This window comes from Erithacus rubecula, assembly GCF_903797595.1.
Source record: "Erithacus rubecula genome assembly, chromosome: 8".
In the NCBI taxonomy this organism is placed as follows: domain Eukaryota; kingdom Metazoa; phylum Chordata; class Aves; order Passeriformes; family Muscicapidae; genus Erithacus; species Erithacus rubecula.
The window spans coordinates 26,379,403-26,399,381 of record NC_136659.1 but is presented as its reverse complement, the minus strand read 5'-3'; the positions used below and the strand labels follow the sequence as shown (position 1 = coordinate 26,399,381).

The following is a 19,979-nucleotide window of genomic DNA, read 5'->3' as shown; positions in this document are numbered from 1 at the left end:
TTAAAGTACCCACTACAGGAGACGTTTGTTTTCAGCTCTCCTTTTTGCTGACTAATGGCAAAACGGGATAAAGATTAATATTTTCTAGCAGCTCTGGATATCCAATAGTTAATGTCTGCACAGTAATTAAAATTGAGTTAAACAGTTGGCTTGCTAATGACATGACTGTGAGTTTTAAGACCAAGTATTACATATTATCCTGCAAGTCAAAGCAGCTGCAATGTAAGCCAAATTCTTCCTGAATCCTATGCAATGAACAGTTTTAGGGGTCAAGCACTCAACAAGAATTAGTCTGCACAAAAAAAAACCCTGCTCAAATACCAAAGCTGCAAGGCAGCAACACATTCACCTGCATCAGGCTTTAAATCAGAGCCAAAGATGAAACCCCAAGGATCTGGCACTACAGTTGGGCTCTGTAACACTCACCAGCGGCCTGTCCTCAATCCCTGTCATTCCTTCTGCTTGTCAGCATCTGGGTACCTTATCTTGGTGGGTTTCATCAAGCTAAACAGAGTTCGGCTCTCTCCCTCCTATGCACAACAGCCTTATCCACTTCAGAGATATAAGTTCTTCCCCACGAGGAAAGTAGTGATCAGGAAAAAGGCAATAAAAACCCTCACCCTTTTCCCCAAACATCCAGACAGTTTGTGCAGTTTGTGTTTTCCCTTTAAACTGCACTTTCTTAACTTAATCAGGTTAGTAGAGGGATTTTTGCCTTGAGTTATTAAGGCTTATTTCAACCCTCTGCAAGAAAGGGTGTTTGTCTCTAGCCAGAGCACAACAGAGGAGAGAACAGAGAGATCTTGCAATGTTTAAAACAAGCTGAGCAGAAAGCAAAGCAAAGGAAACCAGCAGTAACACTTACCGGGGATTTTTTCTGAAGAGGGAAATCTCCTTTGGGGGGATCATCTCCTGCAGAAATAAAAGTGAACAAAGTTTCCTTGGATTCGTTTCTCTGAAAAGCGTTCATCTCCCCTCTCGCCTTGTCTCCCACCATGCTATGTGGCTGTGGTGAGTTGACTGGGAAGATTTCCAACCTCAGGCACGAAGTTTGATTCAGTTTGAGTTAACCCTAATTGAGCACATTTGTGCAGCCAGGGCAGAAAGGGGAGGGAGATGGTACCGGGAAAGACAACTCCAGAGTTCAAGAGGAGTCAGGGAAAACAGTCTAAATCAGTCCCAGGTTGGGACTGCCAGCACTTTGTGGTACACCCCTCCCTGTTGTCTGGCATGCCCCCAGCTATTGTACGTGCACCAGCCCAGCACGGTGCTGGATGCTGCACAGATGTGAGCTGGATGAAAATCCAGGTCCCAGATACACCTGCAGCCTGAGGATTTAGGAGCAGAGCATGCATCTCCCTCCCAGTGTGGTAATGACAGGTTTACTCTGCAGGGATCTCATTTCACTGGAAAGCCACACATTCCAAGACACTAAAATGTTCACCACACCAAACCCTTGGACACTGGATGTTACAGATGCTTGCACTGTGTTAAATCATTTCTTTGCTACTGCAGGAATGAAGTGACCCAGGGTTCATTCCCACAACAATTCCCTAGAATGACCTTGCTTTTTCCCATGGGACATTCTAATCAAGGGGGCCCAGCCAGTACCCAGAAACAGCCTCAACCCCTCTCTCTATTTTCTATTATCCAGAAGACCACTTTGGGGCTCCACATGTGAAAAATGCAGCATATCTGTGCTGGGAGTCCCTGGATTCCCCCTGCAGCTACATGGGCTCAGCTCCCTGCAGGTACATTGTTGTCCCTCCTTTCATGTCCTTCCCATAGCAATAGTGGAGCTCTTCATTAGTATTCTTCCAGTGTCAGTTCCAATTGCAGAGCAAAACTCACAGCCTTCCCATAAAGTATCCTTAATGCTTGTGGCTCTGCTGTATCCTCAGCACAGCCCACAGGTGGTTTTTTTTCTCTTACATTTGGCTTCTTTAAAAGGCAAATGTTCAAAGAATTTTCCCAAATATTTTTCCCTTCTCCTATCAGCAATGCACAGACCACACCCAGAATCCACAGCTGGTACATGGAGTCTGCATAAACTCATCCTTAGTGCAAGTACTGAGCTGCTGATAGTGCTTGGTTATCACAAAAACTAGGTCTGCAGCTAACAAAGCACAAAAGAAACCTTGGCCACACCACAGATCCTTAATCTGCCTTCAGTTATTGCTAACAAGACATGGAGAACACTTACACAAGGGAATCAGATGAAATACACTTATTATCCACTTTCCATCAGGTGCTCTGGCATTGTTCCTCTGAAAATCCCCAGAGATTCCATTTCACTCCTGCTAATTGGGCAGCTAAACATGGGGTCAGCTGGGCAGCTGACTTGAAGGCCAAACTTCAGATGCTGCCAGAAAGTTCTACCCCTTCCTTGTTCTTTTCTTCTTCTACAGAAACAGCAAAACAGTAATTGTGACCTCCTCTGTCCTGCCACAAACCAGCTCCTTGTCTTCAGCCCTCCCAGTGACCTGCACACACTCACAGCCTTGCTTTTACCTGGGTGCAGCCTCCAGGGAGCTCAGGTTTATTGAGCCCTTTTCATGGGCACAAGTGCCCAAAAACAGACCCAGTGCTGGGGGCAGAACAGGTCTGGTTCACATGGGTCCTGTCCCTACACTCCATGCTGGCAAGTTCTCATGTCCTGCAAGTCTGACCCAGGGCTAGAGGCAGCAGAAATATTTCTGAGCCCTCTGCTGGCATCTCATGCCCCAGGTATTTCTATACAGCTCCCAGCAGAAACCTGCTGTATTCTGCCTTACACAGGCAAGCAGAGCAAACACAGTAGCAGAGTTATTAAAGGAATAATACAAAAGGAAGACAGGAAAGGTTTCACCATCCCTTGCACAGCACTCCCACGCTGCTGCAGTGTGGTGCCTTAATGTTTTTAGCCTCCTGCAGCTATATTTCCTCTGTGTGTATACAGCCCCATGCATCACATAAGCTAAATGACTTTTTTTTTTTTAATACTAGCATGAAAATCCCTATCAGTCAGTAGGATTAACATACTACTTGTCTAATACACTGCAGAGCTCTTAAGGCCATTAGCTGCCAGAAGGTCTTCTCAGATAGAAAAGGAAGAAAAGGAATTCAAATGTCTGGCAATAAATGTTAACTTGGAGCAAAAAGCAAAAATAAGTTTAGGAGAATAAATTTGCAAGCATCTCAGATACAAGTACCGACTAATACTTGATAGGAGACCTGTGCAACTGGACTGAAAATCAGGAAGGAATTGTACCACAAATGGAAATAAGGTGGCATTTCTGAAGACAAGTATAGACAAACAGATCAAATAGGGAGCAGAAGAGGTGTGCCTGCAAAGCTAAGGCACAAAATGAACTACAGCTAGCAAGGGGACATAAAAGGCAATAAGAAAAGGTGTTAGAAATGCTGTCAATACTGGAGAAAGAGGAAGGAAAATAAAAAGCTGTTATTTAAACCAGAAAACAAGCAAACAAAAACTCATCTAAAGAAGCCAGGAAACTTGTGTCCTTTTTTGTTATTTTGACTAAGAAAAAATAAATTACAACAAAGTATGCAACACCTTTGAAATGAACCAGCAGGAGTATGTGTGAAATGAGACAAAAAACTGCTTAAATAATATTTGGATATCTCAAATGTGGTCAGATCATCAGAACCTGATAAAATTCACCTTCAGGTGTTGAATACCATATGAGTCATTTCCCTTGTGAAGGGCAAAAGCAGAACAAGCATCACCACTGCCTTTAAAAAAGCAGATTGTTCCTCCAGGAGTGTTCTCCATAGTGAGAGAGATACTTGATCAGATAATCCCTTCTAAGCACCAAAAGGAGAATAAAGATTACAAAACAGCCAGTTCAGATTGGAAAAAAGTGTTCTCAAACCAGACTTTTAATCTTTGGTAACTGGAGCAACAGTTAGAGCAGCTCTGTATGTGATATATCCTAACTCTAGTGTCTCTCATCTCTCACAAGGAAATAGGCTCCATATGAAAAGCCCATAATAGTGGACAACTGGGAAATCCCTCTAGGAGTATCAATGATTTTCCATCAGATTAGGAAAGCATGAAACATGCAGGTGCTCAGCTTTTCTGTGAGCAAAGAAAACTACAGCACAGCCAACATGGTGTTCTTGTTTTGCTTGAAACCAGGGTGAAGAAACCTGGGGAACAATGGGGTATGATTCCAAAATGTTGTTGCAAAACGGGAGAAAGCATTTTACAACTCTGGAATGAAAATTATGAAATTTGGGGAAAAAAAATACCTAATGCTACTCCTTTCCATTGACAGGAAAAACAGCCAGAGAGATGAACTATAATCCATTTTTGGTGAGGATGAGGGAAATAACTGACTTTTTCCAATAAGTAATATTTGGGGCTCCTTTTTCCAATTTCCCTGTCAGTGAGGACAGATGAGCATTGGAACAGAGATGGTGTGGCTCGGCCTGCAGGGTGCAGACAACCCATGATGTCTGTTATATAAGAATGCATTAGGGACTACATAAATATCAGGTCCTGTCCCAGAGCAGGCATATGGATGAGGTGCCCTCCTGAGTTTCCGTGAAAATCTTGTGCCAAACAACTTCACCTGATAAGTATGAAAGCAAGGACTGCTTTCTGAATTATCCTTTATGCAGCTGGGGAGTCTGTAGGATGATTTATGCTTAAATGTTATATTCAGCTACCAGATGCCTTGCATAGCCAGAAGTTCCCATGAATACATTTTGCTATAACTTTCAGTTCATAATTTAATTTTTTCCTGGTTCCCAAATCCTCAGAAAGACAATCTGCATTTTCACATTGCTTTTACAATCCTCACATTCTCACCACTCCCTGCTGCAGTAGTGTCCACCTTAATCTGTTTATACTCATCTCTTCATTTTTACCTGCATTCTTCTCGTGGTACAATCCCTTCCTAATTTTCAGCTCAGCCACACTTGTCTTTCAATAATGAGTCTTATTTGAAATTCATATACACTGGCCATACTTTTATAGCCCTTTTACTATGTATATATTTCTCTCCTCTTTCTCTGTTTCTGAGATAAGGTTTTAAGAAACTAGATGAATGTGTGGCAGTAACACTTAGGGCTTCGTGACCAGACCCTGGAAGGATGTGATAACCTCTGGAGGTCTCTTCTGGCTTATTTTCTCCAATTCTTTGATCACAAGAAAGAGCAGTGCTTAACTGATTTATACAGATCAAGAGTGGTTTCCATTGCCTGCAGACTTCTCCCAAACTTCAAAGTAATTTAAGAAAATGATGTATCAAATCATTTGAACAACCAGGAAAATAGGCCAGAAGCATTCAAACCCACATTTCTTCTCTATTCACCAGCCATTACAGACTCAAAATTGTGATGGCATTTAGATTAATACCACTAACAATATCAAGTACCTAATCTGTATTTAAGAGCCTGCCATCTGGTCCCAAGTCAACCTGTAACAGTCAGAGAAACTTCTCATCCCTCCTTGTGCCTTTTTGCCTTCAGTTTCCCCTACTATCAGCAAGAAGAAATCTTTAAAAACTTCCTCACCAGCTTGGGTTTCCTTTGCAGGCTGTGGTGTGCAGTCCCCCTCTGCCATTCTGGCTGCTGCCCGTGCCTTGGGTGACCCCAGCTCTGCTGTGCCTGAGGATGAACCTCGTTGAGCAATCCCAGCTCTCCTTCACCCTGCTGTTAATGTTTCACTTCTCAGCAGCAGTCCTTTGGCCACCAATAAAATAGTGAAACTTCCGTTTATTGCTGATTTGAAGTCATCTCTGCTCAGCTCTCAAATGTCACAGGGAATCTGCCTTTCTTGAACACAGCCTCTGAGGCTGCATGGCACCTTTCATGGATGCTCACAATCAATCTTTCAATAAAATTACTGCTTCTGGTTGAGGGTAGGGATTGGGTCTGGGACTAGACAGGATCTGCAGCTCTATTTTTGACACTGTACACCAGCTACAGAACTGGTCTTAACTACACGTCATACATTATCATAGAATCACAGAACAGTTTAGGCTGGAGGGGACCTTCAGAGTCCATCCATTCCAACTCCTCTGCAATAAACAGGGACATCTTCAACTGGATCAGGTTGCTCAAAGCCCTGTCAAACCTGATTGTGGAGGTTTCCAGGGATGGGGTACCTAGTGTTTCAGGTTGTGAGAAGAGAGGGTTTCACCAACCTTTGACAGACTGGCTTCAGTTCCCAGTTCCTCATATATCACACAAGAAAACAGATATAACATTAACAAGCTGCTCCCCCAAACCCTTTTTCACCTTCAAGCCATGAGCTGCCTGAAGGAGAATCAACAATTTTTCTACTGCACTTCCACTGTTTACTCTTTTCTGCTTTCCTCCCTAACCTCCTATAAACTGCTGTGACTATTTCAGAGAGGCTTTAGGGAAACTCTTCTGCAGAGGAAAATCCCAAATATTTTGTTCAGACACATTAGTAGTTTGGAGTGAGTTCAGCAGTTGAGTAAAATGGAGTCTCCATCACCCAACATCATGGCCCTGAAGACATCTACATCCCTCACTTTTTTATTGCCCTCAAGTCCCCCTCATGCTTTAAGGCCCCATATCTATCATCATCACCTCAAGATTAAGTCAAGGCTACAAACAGGCAGTCAGTTCCTGATGAACTCTGCTATTAGCTGGACATAGAATGATCCAGTGGAATTGGGCAGGAGGACTAGAAAGATGCACCAGGGAAACACCGAGAGACACCTGAATTTAAGAGTGAAGAGAAGCATTCAACAATAGCTACAATGTGCAATAGTGAGAAGCCTAAGCTGATCACAATCAAACTCCAAAATGAAATGAGGAATAAATTCCTACATATGATGATTCATTTGGTAGAGCAACAAGGGATGCAAAGCCTGAAGTGAAAGACGAAGAACAGCATGAACAACTCATAAAAAGATGATGGCAAATCATGAGGGGCTTGTGAAAGAAGGATTGAAGCAAAACTTTAATAATGGCTACAAAAGAGCAGGCTGTGCACAGAAGAGATATTAAAGAAAAGATAGATGGTAAGAAGAATTTAAATCTATAATGTAGGAAGTATGGCAAGGATCCAGGGAGTGTTATTCATATTATAAGAAGATATAGCATAGATAAGTACAAAGCACAGCATGGCAAAGCCAGCAGCATGAGACTCTGGGCAAGCACTGTGAAAAACAAGCAGAAAAGACATATGAGCACTACAGACCAGACAATGCAATAGAGAAGAAAAGCTGGAGGGAGAATAGTTGTTGGGAAAAATAAAAAAGCCTCACTTGGTAATGCTTGTGACTTATATTAGAAGATTGGAGCAGGGAGAGAGGGGGAAGGGCTTTTATTTCTGAACGATTATTTAAGAGGCCATCGTAGCAAGGAAAAATTTGGATTTTTCTCTTCATTGTAGGGAATGTTCAAGCAAAACACAGGACATGAGAGAGCTGAGGCAGGAAATGAAGAAAACTCAGCACAAACAAAATACAACCATGAATTTAAATTACTTTCTAGGCTCTCAAGATGAGAGTATCACAAAAACACTGGGGAAAAAAAAAGGGGGAAGGTAGTTCCAGAATAAGACTTGTGATCTTTCAGAACAGACCACTGATTAACAGCAAGTGAATACCAAGAAACGCTATATATCGCATAGAAAATCAGGAATAATTTAACTATTCAGGTTTTCAGTAAGGAGATAGGCTAAGGAACCTCTTGAAACATTTTCCAGCTATTTTCCCCTCCAATTCTAGGATGTACTTGTTGCTATGGTATAAGGTACCATGCACTGACTGGTAGCACTGTTTCAATAAGTTCAAGACATAGAGAAAATGTACATAGAGGTGCTCCAGGCAATGGGAAAATGTCCAGTCTCTGGGATGTTTTTATGTTCTCCCCTTCATGATAGTCCTTTGTTCTCCTTTACAGAAATTTAAGGCATTTTAGAAATGCTGCCCACTGCTTAGAGACAGTTTCTAGTTAAAGCAATACCTAATTTTAGTGTTCACATAGGTATGTAAAGTCAGCAACACAGAGAGTGCTCTGAAAAAAAACAAATGCAGAAAAGGAGAGTCAAGATAGGTGTGTGAGTGCTTGTGAGCTCAGTTTCCGACTCGGTGCTGTCTCTCTCTGACTGTCACAAGGTGTGCTGGTGCCTCAGGCACCCAGTGCCACACCCGCTGGTACTGAGATATCTGTCAGGCTCTGGCTCAACTCAGGCTCTCTGTTCAGAACTTCTCAATAGCAGAGAGATCCTGGAAACAGAAAAATCTGAACATTTACTCAGTTCACTTGCCTGGAGCTGAGGCTGGGTCGTCCCCTTCCTGGTGTGAGAAGGTGGGAGGTGCTTCCCTGCAGCTGGAAGAAAGATGTATGTGGTGAGGCAGAACTTTGAAAAAACACTTGGAGACCATTTGGTGTCACAAGAACATTTCTCCCTGGTGGTTTCAGAAGCAGGATCTCACACAGTGCCTTTCAGCAGCAGGTCTCAGGGCATCTCACTGAGCAGATATCAGTACCTCAATTTCAAAAAGCAGCAAAAGAAAGAAGAAACATCCTGGTGAAGGTAGACTCCGCTGAAACCTCGTGCATGCCAGCCCAGCAGTCTCTGTTAAGCTGCCCTGCCTGCAGTATTACCAGAGCAAGTGAGAAACAGCTACTGATTTATTGTGCCACAGGCTCTGAGGGACAGCTCAGCCACCGAAGACATCACAGTCTGCAGCAGCCTGGGTCTAGAGGAATGCTGGAACACAGTTACATCCAGTATCCCAGCCACCCCGTGGGTGCACTGCCCGACTCTCCGTGCTCGCTTCCAGCCTCTGGGACAGATACTGCCTTGGGACTTTCTCTTTCTGCACTGATTTCTCAGGTAGCTGTCTTCAGGAGGTGTGTCCTGCTCCCTCTCCCACCCTGCTCCTAAAAGGCTGCTTTTACTGGCTTCAGTGAGGCACTTGGAACTGAGAAACCAGAAATCCTATAACTACTCTATTCCTCACAGCCAGCTCACAGGGATGCCTGGAACTGGGTGGGAGTCTGTGGGGCAGTGAAGGAGAGGCTACAGGATGTGACAGCAGGACCCTGGGGTTTGGTTTTGACTATGTTGCTTGTCAGGTCCATGAGCACTTATTTCAAGTTTCCTAGCCTTAACTGCACTGCCCATAAAACAAGCACCAAGCAGCATAATCTCCTGTACATCTGGGGCAAGTGATTTCATTCATTAATCTGGCTACTGGACCAAGAAAATCTCAGAGAAGTCATGAATTCCAGTTTTTCCAATTATTTTTTCCATACACGCACAGTAAACAACCTGTTTGTTGTTCTCTGCAAGTTTTCCCAATAATGCACTGCACAATTTCGCATCTTTGCTATCACAGAGAGGGCATTCTCACCATAACCCAGCACACAGCTGATTTTTTGACTATGGTTTAAGTCAGATTGCAATTGTGTAATCAGTATTTCATCAAGGCAAGCTGCTAGGGATAGAGAACATGTAAATCCCCAAAAATACCTCTGCTCTGATGAAAAAAACCTTCCAGATCTAATCCACCGAGATCTCTGCTGTCTGACAGTGGCCCCTCCCAGATGCACTGACAGATATGATACGCCCTTCTGCATTCTAGGGTCTGTCACTTCCACTGAGATGTTAATCAGATCCTCCCCACCCAGCTTCCTCTACCACCACACCAAGGGCCAGGCAGATTAGAGGCTCGTCCAAGATTCATTAACTCTGGTTCCCTGCATTTTCATAACGAGCTTGCAGTGCCATCCATTCTTTTCAGCCTCCCCCCGCACTGACCATGGGGATCATTTTGCTAACACAGTGAGTGGGAGCAGCTCTCACCAGCTCCAGGGAGAAGTGCAATCCTGTGGATTTTCCATGCATCAGGTCCCAGAGGAACCTGCACAAAATTAGAGATATTTTTGCTTTTTTAATGTTGATCTAACCATACAGCATTTGGGTGTCCAGGAACCCTAACATTTTGTCACACAATTCTTTTTGTCCTGGCCAGCCTGTGCCCAGGGCAGTCTGTTCTTCACTGGCACTCATGACAAATCCCCTCAGAGTTTGGCAAGGATAAGGGTTATACCCTCACAGAAGGAAGAATTCATCTGTGACTCCACATCCTTCATCCTTATGCTAACTCCCAAAAAAAGGTCCTTTTTTCCTAGGACATGAGTGGCATGTGATCCACTTGACATCAGTGGGACCAGGAGTGCTGAGCCTTCCCTTGATGTGCCCAGCCACTCCACAGCACATGTTATCTTCCTCCTGCTCAACCATCTTTCTCCCAGATCTCCAGTCTCATTACCTTAACTTACTTACCACGTCTTCTCTCTGTGACTGAATACTGAATTAGGCATTTGCTTTAATCCTCCTCCTACCCAGCCTGTCTCCTGGGATCCCTTTCCTCCTGGTATGATTGTGCCCACCACACAACAGCTGAGTTCTGCATCACACACCTGCAAACTCTCTCTTTGCTTCTCTTGTGCAAACAGCAGCCCTGAACAAATAAATGTTTTTTCCATGGACACACAAAAGCTCCTCTGGTGTTTTCCAGCTTGTGGCTACTCAGAAGGCATAGAGCAGTGCTGAATGCACTGGGCAGCAGCATGGCAAAGATGTGCCATGTACCCAAGCAGCAGGCAAAGGTGTATTAATACATTCACTGCAGTCTCATCTGTGGTGTGTGACAAGTGGGGATGGTGTTTCCACCCCAGCTGGTGCATAGTGGTGCTGGGGATACACTGGTACAGGTTTTCCACCACTCTTCCCACCTCCTGTGCCCACAGCTGTCATTGCTGTCTGGCACTCAGTCTTCACATGTCTCCAAGTACTCCTTGCTAAATAGATGAGACCACACTGTCAGGGAAAACCATTAGTGACAGCATTTAATAACTTTGATACATCCATAGCAAAAAATGCAAACACCTTTTCCACAATCTCCAGCTACACCTATGCTTTATGAGAAGATCTAGCCATACCACTCCTTTAACATGCAGACAGCCATTTGAGTGAATTGAATACATTCAATTGACTTCAAAGAACCTTTGACTGCTCAGAAACTTGCAAGAGATTTGTTTATAGAAATAATCACTTATAGAAGAAAAGTGTACATGGCACTTTTTCCTCTATCTCCCATTCAGTTTTACTTCTAACAATAAATCACAAGAGACTCAACATGGAATGGCTTGGCATTGTATTCATCTAGAAATATTTCTTTCCTGTATAAACTCAGATTAATATTAATTCTCTCCAAGATAAAGGCAGCTAGAAATAATTTGAGGGCATAAAACCAGCTTTCAACATTCCTGACACTTCCCATTGTTAACAAACAGATGATCTTATAATGGTAAAGTCAGAGGAATAATTCCTCTCTTATACGAGGTCTGATTGACTAGGCATGACAGATGGTGTTTTTATTACTTTCTATTCTAAAAGAGGCCTCATCTAATGCAGTCCAAGCTGTGTTATGAGTCCTAACCTCTCAGATAAGCAAACCCTGTTTCATCAGGTTAATGGATCCTTACTTGATTCAGGAAGGCAATTTTCCTTAAAGTTATTCTAATCAAGTACTCAGAGCCCAAATTGTCCTGCCTGATTGACTGCCAGCAATGGGTAAATCTCTCTACTAAGAACTATATTTATTTTCAAAGGGGAAAAGCAAGTTATTATTATTATTATTACTACAGAACCAATTCTATCCTGTATTTGAGGCTTCTCTTATACTGGCTTTTACTGCAGTTGCAGAATTAAAGACAAAAGTAGAGTTAATGGAGCCTCTCTCTCAATAGTTTTGTTAAATAACAGGCAGAGAAGGGAAATTAGAGAGGTGGTCTGCTGTTTATTGATACCCCCTCAATTAACTGCCCCTATGGCAATAATATCTGACCCTAACCAGCACAGAACTCTTCAAGCACACTCACTCCAACCTGTCTTCATGCATTGGCCCCCAAATTGAGGGCTGCCAGCCCCAGTAGCTTTGCCACCAGGCTGAGAAGTGACAGAGGACTATCCACTTTCTAAAAGAAAAGCTGTGAAGGAAAGCCAGTGCCTGGAGGAGGCTCCCTCTAAGTCCCACCTCCTGTGGCATTTGGCCCCACAGGTGGTTTAGTGGCTCAGCCCCATGGGACAGTGACAGCACATACAGGACAAGGATCACAGTGTCCTGCTGCCTCAGCTCTTTGCTGACTCCAGGCACTCCAGGCAGAAGCCCTGCCAGCCATGGGACTGTCCAGGCTGCTTAAAGAAGCAGATGGGAAACCTGACCTCTCCTACTCTCTTTTACCTACTGCAAGACTGGTCTAGCAGCTGAGCCCACGTAAGGACAAGGAGAATAGCAACCACCTGAAGGTCATGCAGAAGACACATAGAACACACTGAATTCTTGCACAGAAACAAGAACTGAGTCCACAACTCCCGAAAGAGCATTCAGTCAGTGCTTCTCAACACATGTATTAACTTTTCACACAGACTCACAGGCAGATTTGGTAGCCCTGATGCCCCATCAGACATTTAGTATTGGATTTCCACCTCCAGAAAATCTGATCCCCAGGAGCCTTAGCTGGAGTTTGCAGAGCAGGCAAAGTGAGCTTCACAACAAAAAAAAAAGTTCCTTTGCAATTTTCAGGGGAGTTGTTTTTCTTATAGCTCTGCTGAAGTTATTGATGCCTCAGATAAAACAATCACTCTTAATAATTTTTGTTTACCAGCCACCAGATTTTTAGGTTTTGTCATGCAGAGAATTGCATTGTTATATCAAGGTGGGCACCTTAAAAGCTGTGATTATTCTGCAGGAATGATAAAGCTACGGATAGCAGGTGAAAATGGGTTTGAGTCAGAGACTCCCAAGCCAAAAAGTCAGAAAATATGGCTTGGCTCAGGCTCAAGGATCAGAAGCTTCCTCAAATGTCTCTGTTTCAGATCCTGTCATGTAGCCTGTCACATTTAAAACACAGAGCACACTTCAAGAGAGGCAGCCTTTTAAAACAGTGCTCTCCTTGAATATCATTGTGGAGTTGATTGCAGACACCTTTGGACTCAGAGCAAGCACCACTGCTAATAGTGCAGATGGGGGATCAATAGAGAGGCATAACTTAAAAACCTGCTACTTTTGGAGACAGCCTCAGGGGACAGCCCTGGAACTGTCCCCACAGTTAAACAATCCGAGAAGTAGTAAGCATCCATCCCTGTTAATTACTGATGGTAAATAAGGCATCAGAGCAGGAGGAGGAAAAGATGAAAGCTTGACTCTTACTAGGTGTCATCTGCTGCACCAGTTTTGTAAATGAGCAGTGTATGGTGTAGAGAACTTTTCCCTGGGCTTGATGCAAACCCCCATGAATCAGGTGAATAGACCATAAGCAAATTTCCCTCCCATTCAGTTTCCAGTGTCTAGAAATAGCTGACTCCAGCTGCTTTGGAACTGCAAAGTGGCTCCACAGCTATTGGATAAGCTGTCCCAGTAGGTTCCTCATTGCCTTTATTGAGTGTTGGGTCAGACACCATATGCAGAGTGTGTGTGATCAATGAACCCATGCTTTGCTAGTTCTCTGCACAAGAACTTATTCACAGTTAATCCAAACCAATTTCATTCATGAAACTGGCTGGAAATCTCATCAGAACAGGCTTTGCAGAGAGATTTCTGACACTTTTGCTTCAAGCACCAGCTGAAAATAGAGCAAAAGAGACTGCAGCTTTCTCTGTTTTGTCAGATCTGAAGATGGGTGATTAATTCATAAAAAATAATAGCAGCTTGCTCATTTTCTGCTTTTTGCTTTTTTGTTTTTACCCCCCTATGAACAGGGGTGTTTTTTCCTTAGGCTTATGTTTTTCAGACAATTTGTCACTTAGTTTCTGCAAGCAATATCAGGTACTTAATGGCATTAGGGATCTGCAGTACCGGCACAACAGGACACGTAGGTTACATTGTATGCTTCCTAGATTTCCACCTGGATGAGCACACATCTTAGAAACAGGTTTGCAGTGCAGATTTGCACAACTTTCATTCTGAAGCTCTTGCATGGATATTTTGGATAATTGCCTCAAAACAGCCCACTCCCACTAACATTCCTCACACAATGTCAGTCTGCTGGAGCACTCCCAACCAGGGAAGGTGGAAAGAGCAGGAACACAATCCAAGCACGTTACTCACGGAAATCTCTGCGGAGAGTCTGAGACAAAGGTGATGGCAGAGTGTCCCCAGATGGAGGGATTTCCATGGAGAAAGCAGTGAAGTGGTCCAGTGCAAAGAGGAGCCCTATGACCTGTTTAAACTTCAGGATGTGTTCAAGATAAATGCAGGGTATGAGGTTATTTCTTCTTGTACCCACAGCAGCACTTGTATTCCATGGTAACGTACAGAGAACAAATGGCAAAACAAACTCTTGGCCTCACAGGAGCATTGTTCTGTTTGTTGTCCCTGGAGACTTTCAGTTAATCTTCATCTGTGGGTTTGGCCAGAGAAATGTACTGGTGAACCTCCCCTCTCTTATTTCTCTATGCAAACTTAAAGTTTCTTGAGGATTCATTAACTCTTTACTTCATCATTTCATGTATTTCAGGGTAGTCTTTTGTATTTTCTATACCACTCAGTGGTTTTGTAAGTGCAGAGTTATTGGTGAGGTCCCTTCCCAACTTAAACATGTACCAGAACAGGGCTCAAGAAGGAACAGCTGGTCATACAGTGAGGATAGACAGCTAAAACAGGAACATTTGGCCTAATTTGGCCAGACCTGGTCTCCCCTCAGCCCTAGAGTTTCCTTCTTTTTTTCACATTCCCTGTGGGGGAATGGAAAGCAACAAGGATTTGACTATATCAAGCCAACTTATCAAAATTGATCTGCAAATAGAATTGATGCCATATGTTTTCCAAGAGTTCATATTCAGCTTAATGCCTAAAATTAGATTTAGACTTTGGTGATTGACAAGCAATGTCTCCAAAAAGCCAGTCCTCCTGTGAGTGCTGAACATTTCTCAGCCACTCCCAATTTCTACTCATGCAAGAGTCACTTTGCCATTCAAGTCCAGGTTGCAGTGAAATAGGAGCAAGACAGGCAGGTAGACCTGTATTCCTAAGGCAAAGTAACTTTGAGTTCTTTAACTGAAAATGAAGTTTTCACTTGCTTCAGTCTTGCCTTCATAATCTAGTGCAAAGTTGAAATTTGCTGCTCCTGAGAGCTGGCATGCAGGAGGACAGAGCCTGACAGAGGTGGCTGACCATCCACCCAATGCCCCATGCCCCAAATCCACATCACCCAAACATCTCAAATGCACCAGCAGCTTCCCCCTGGTTCAGGCTCCAGAAAATACAATTATTTCAGTCCAAATGCTCAGGCTGCTGAACCACCTGTGGCATGCTAGTTGTGAAATAAGGATGATTGATGAGCAGTGTACAGATCATTTTAGAGGAGATAAACCAGACATTCAAGATGCTTGTGGCAGAATAATTCAGAGGACATGATAAAATGCCATTGCATCCCTTGAGATTAAAGGCCTGATTCTCCTCTCACCTAGACTCTGCATTGCCTGTGAATCCAAAACTGTACTAAAATGGCTTGACAGGAAGAATCTCCTCCTGGATGTTGGCAGGACTGCACTGGAGTGAGGATATCTGGGTTGCAGAGCCCAGTAGCCTCTGGCTGCCCAGGGAACCCAGCTCATTCCCACAGTGAGGACCCTGCAAATTCTTGGAGTATGGGGGCTTCTAGGATTCCCAGAGTAGAGGCAGGAGCCTGGAAGCCTCAAACCAAGTTTGTTGTTTCTATTGCTGCTTCTGGCAGGGACACCCACACTTCTGGGTCTTCTACACACCTAGATAGGTCCCAGGCTGATCATGCCCTTCAGACTGCAGTACAAGCATCCAGAGCTCATATGGCTGGGTCATGGATACAGAGCCCTCCTCAGAGACAGCAGAGAGAGGAAATGAGGTACATAAAGGTTAGAATTCAGGCACTAATGGCTGTGAGAGGAAAGAAGGGAAGCAAAACAATATAAAGGGAGCTCAATTTGCCGTAAACATCATAGAGAGCAATACAAAATCTTTGTAAAAGATTCCTTCTGCCTCAGAGTTCATGCACAGGAAGAAATCTGTCAAGGCAAACATGTCCCAAGAAAAGATCACCTGGGAAATGTTGAGGCAATTCTGCCCAGTCCCCTCAGCACATTAATATGTCAGGTCAGTGAAAACAGGGCTGGACATCAGTTTATAAAAAGGTCAAGGCTATTTCCAACCAGCTGCACTTGGTATGTGGAGCAGCTCCAGCTCATCACATTTGTCTGCCCCTAATGCTCCATCCCTATGGGATTTCAAAATAGCTGCTTTGACCAGAGTCAGTAAAAGCAAATAAATCTGTGTTTTTAAAAAGGGTTATGTAGGAAACTTGCCATGTGTCAGTCCAGAATAAACAGGAGTCTGTAGAAAAATTGTGTCTGGTGGTTGCCACATAGAAATAAAAGTTGGGAACGAATCATATGGGACAACCAAGGAAGGAAGAAATTACCATAACTGAGCCCAAAGTCTCCTCTCTGCAGTCTCACATTGCAGTGGTAATGAGGGTGAGAGGGATCTAGGTACAAGCCTGAGCAGGGTGTGTGATGCTGCCTTTTGACTTATCTGGAGGCAGAATCACTGCCAGGTGCTCTCAGGACTTTTTGTTGCACGCTGGTGCTACCCACAGCTGGGGGACAAGCAGAAACCTTCTCATCCTGCCCATCCCCATGTCAGTGAAAAAAAAAGGGATTCAGTGCAGAAAATTGACATGTACACAAACATCTTCCTCAAGCCCCTCATAGCACTGTCAAAGATAGATCATTACTAATAAAACCAGAATGTTTTGCTTTCAGAATTATCTCAGGGAGTCAGCGTCTGCTGGAGCAAAAAGCCTATTTCATGAAAATTTAGCAGGGGAATAATTTAATGGAGCTCAGATAAAAAGCAGTCACCTGGAACTCAGAAGAAATGGCACTTTTTTTCCCCAAATTACTCGTTTGGAGGTTAAATAAGGAATATTCATCTGATTTCACTTTTGTCGCACATTTTCCCTGATGGGTGCACTAATGAACTCTAAACTGTACAGAAAAATGCTTTCAGTCCATCCCCACACCTCCCAAGGAACAAATTATTTATTAAAAACTAATGATTCTCTTTTTCGAAATTAGCATCTGCAAGTTTGGGGCAACTTCAAACCTGGCAGAAAAAGAAGCAATTCCCTTTGCAATGATTAGGACTTCCTCCTTCTCACAAAAATCCCAAGGGCCTCTTAACTTGACTGTCTTGATTAAAGAGGGGCTTAGCTTTAATTGGGTAATTGCTGCAGTTTGTTACTCTTGGTTACAGCAGAGATTTCCTCTGCTGCATCTGGGCCAGGCAGGATTCCCTTGCACTTCGGTTCAACCCTCCTCAGGGTCAACTGTTCAAACAATTACAGGTGTCACATTTCATCAAAATGCATATGAATATGTGCACATCCAAACAGTTTAATGTGCCAGCACTGGAGGAGGCATTGTCCTGCCCAAAAGCAGGTCATGCACTACAATGACAGTGCAATCAAGTACTACAAGACCAAGTATGAGGGGAGACTTAGCTGAGGATAAAGCTCAATAACATACATTTTCTTGAAGCCCTTTAGAGGGATTTGGAATCAACTGCCAGTGGATGAGAAGCTAATGTCTTTGTTTGCAGTTAGGACTGTAAAACCTCAGACTGTTCATCTCTGTTTGCTGTCTCATGATCAAATGATCTCTAAGTGCTTTGTGAGGCTTCTTACAGTGATTCTCTGACTCAAACCAAAGACAGAATTGCCAGCATTTAAAAATGAGCTAGAAGATGGGAAAAACTAGTTCCTGAGTTAACTTTATATCCAGTGGCAACCTCTTTGACACAATTTATCATACAGGAGATAAAGTCCTTGACTTTGCTATTCAAAAGCTCTTTCTAATTGGATCAAGCAGATTTACATTACACTAACTGATTTATTTTTTTTTAATGAGGAACTAGGCATTCACTTAAACCAGTCAAAAATATGGGTTTGCAGGGAAAGGATTTCAGAAGATTGTCTTTATATACGAAATCAGAGAGAGAATGAAATTTCAGCATTATTCAAATATATAATCTCAAAGATTTTAGTTATTGTAGATTTAAAAATATGCAAACACATCATAAAAGCTTACAATTGAAACAAAACATGTCAAAAGCATTTTGACTGACTCAAACCATATTTTTCATGTTTTCATTCTCTACAAAATACAGGCAGTTTGTTCTGCCTCAGGATAGGAAGATTTTCTAAATCTCAGACATTCTGGTGAGGTGAAAATGTGCATCTTTAAGTCTCTAAGACTGTTAAACTTCCAGATCTTCTACAGACAGACAACTGCATTGCCAACTCCTTCCATTTCTGCACCTCACTAATGGAGTACTGCCCAAACCACATGCAGTGAGGCAGGGTATTGCCACTGAGTGACAACACCAGTTTACACTGCCTCAGCTGCCTCTTCAGTGAACATGGCTCATTTTCCAGTTAGTCAAGGTCAAGCTCTGGAGTTGTGTTTGCTTTAGGGAGGGGCAGGGCAAAAAGAGTGGCTATTTTCAAGCTGCACAGGCCAAATCTGCCCCACCTGTGCAGCCCTGAGGCATCCAGCCCTGTCTCACTGGAGCAGACTCTCAGATACCTCAGCTATGTGCTGGCTGGCAGAGCCACTGAATCTAAAGCCACAGGCACCCAACAAGATGGCTTATGTGACAGATATCCTGACTGCTGCACACCGTGGCTTCAGGTGGTTTTAAATGGGGGCAAGGAGCCCAACTCATTCAAGCTGAAAGTTCAAAGGCTATCCCAGGACAGAGCCATTGCTTACCAAATTCTGCTCTATAGCCATGCTGCTGGAGTACTTGGTCACTTGTCCTTTACAACAGATCCTAGAGGTGCAGAGATTTACCAGATGCTGGTCAGCCCCATTCATGCAGAACAGATGACTCTGGCCACACCAATGAAATCTGTGGCAGATGCACTGGGTGACTGCCTGAGGCAGTTGGTTTTCATGTGCAAACCAGAGAGGGGCAGCAGGTCTGCCCAAATGGCAGGAAGGCCAAACATAGCTTAGATGGCACAGCAAGCAGCTCCTCATCTCCATCTGAGTCAGGATGGATAGCCTGGAGAGAGGCAAGTCTGCATCACTTTACACCTTGCTGCAGGACAAGTCACAAAGGGCTTTCTTAGGCAAGAGTCATTGAAGGCCTCAGGCTCCCTGCCTGCTTACAGGCTAAGGAAAAACCTTTGGGACCATTGGCTCAGACTGCACAGTTGTATCTGCCAGTGAAAGCTGTGTGTGCAGCACCTTCTGCTCTACTGTATTTTTGACCCCTGCTCCACCCTGGCAAGCAGCAAAGATGAAAGCAATTTTATATATGATGAACCAAGGTGAGCCAGAAACTGGAGGGCAAAAGAAAGCCAAAACCAAGACAAAGGATGGGCTTACACAAAGCACCAGAGCCAAGCACCTGCTCCAAAGGATATGATATGAAAGGTCAATCCTGCACTGAGCTGTCCATGAAATAAATATTCTTTGGCTTCAGGGCGCACAACAGAAGCTCAATGAACCTTTTGCTCCCAGTATGCAGCTGGAGAGTGCTTGTCCTCCAAGTCACTCCAGAACCATGGTGATGGGCTGTCAGCTGACAGATGGATTTGCCTCTCTGTTCTTCAGTATGTGAAAGGCCACTGATCCACAGATTCTCCTTCCCTGGTCTTTTTTCTTCCTGTCAGCTGTGGAAGTCTCTGTGCTCATTCTAGCCCTGACAGCAAAGTAATCAGCCCTGCATTTCCCCACTGGTAACAAAGAACAGCTGCACTGCCTTTCAGTAGCAATCCAGCAGCCCACCTAAAATGAGCTACTGATTCCATCTGACTTCTCAAGAAAAAAAAAAAACAGATATCAAAGCCATGCCCATCTGTCAATGACTGCAAAAAGTATGAGGTAAGAGTGTCTGGAGACACAGCTTTCCAGGACAAAGCGAACCAGG

The 19,979-nt window shown here is 43.7% G+C and overlaps 1 protein-coding gene across 4 annotated transcripts in view; it reads right to left on the bottom strand.

Moving 5' to 3' along the window:
- Positions 1–14,277, bottom strand: part of SLC15A2 (solute carrier family 15 member 2) — a 50,719-nt gene extending 36,442 nt beyond the window's left edge. Inside the window, exons 1-2 of one of the 4 annotated variants that reach the window (XM_079311842.1) lie at positions 14,115–14,277; positions 866–912 (exon numbers count right to left, since the gene is read on the bottom strand). In XM_079311842.1, coding sequence (XP_079167968.1) covers positions 866–912; positions 14,115–14,181 — 114 coding nt within the window. In that variant the 5' untranslated portion in view covers positions 14,182–14,277. Of the gene's footprint in view, positions 1–865; positions 1,201–5,523; positions 5,606–14,114 lie in introns of those variants that run through there. The other 3 variants (XM_079311843.1, XM_079311844.1, XM_079311841.1) reach the window with 3 other exon arrangements.
- Positions 14,278–19,979: the final 5,702 nt, after the last annotated feature.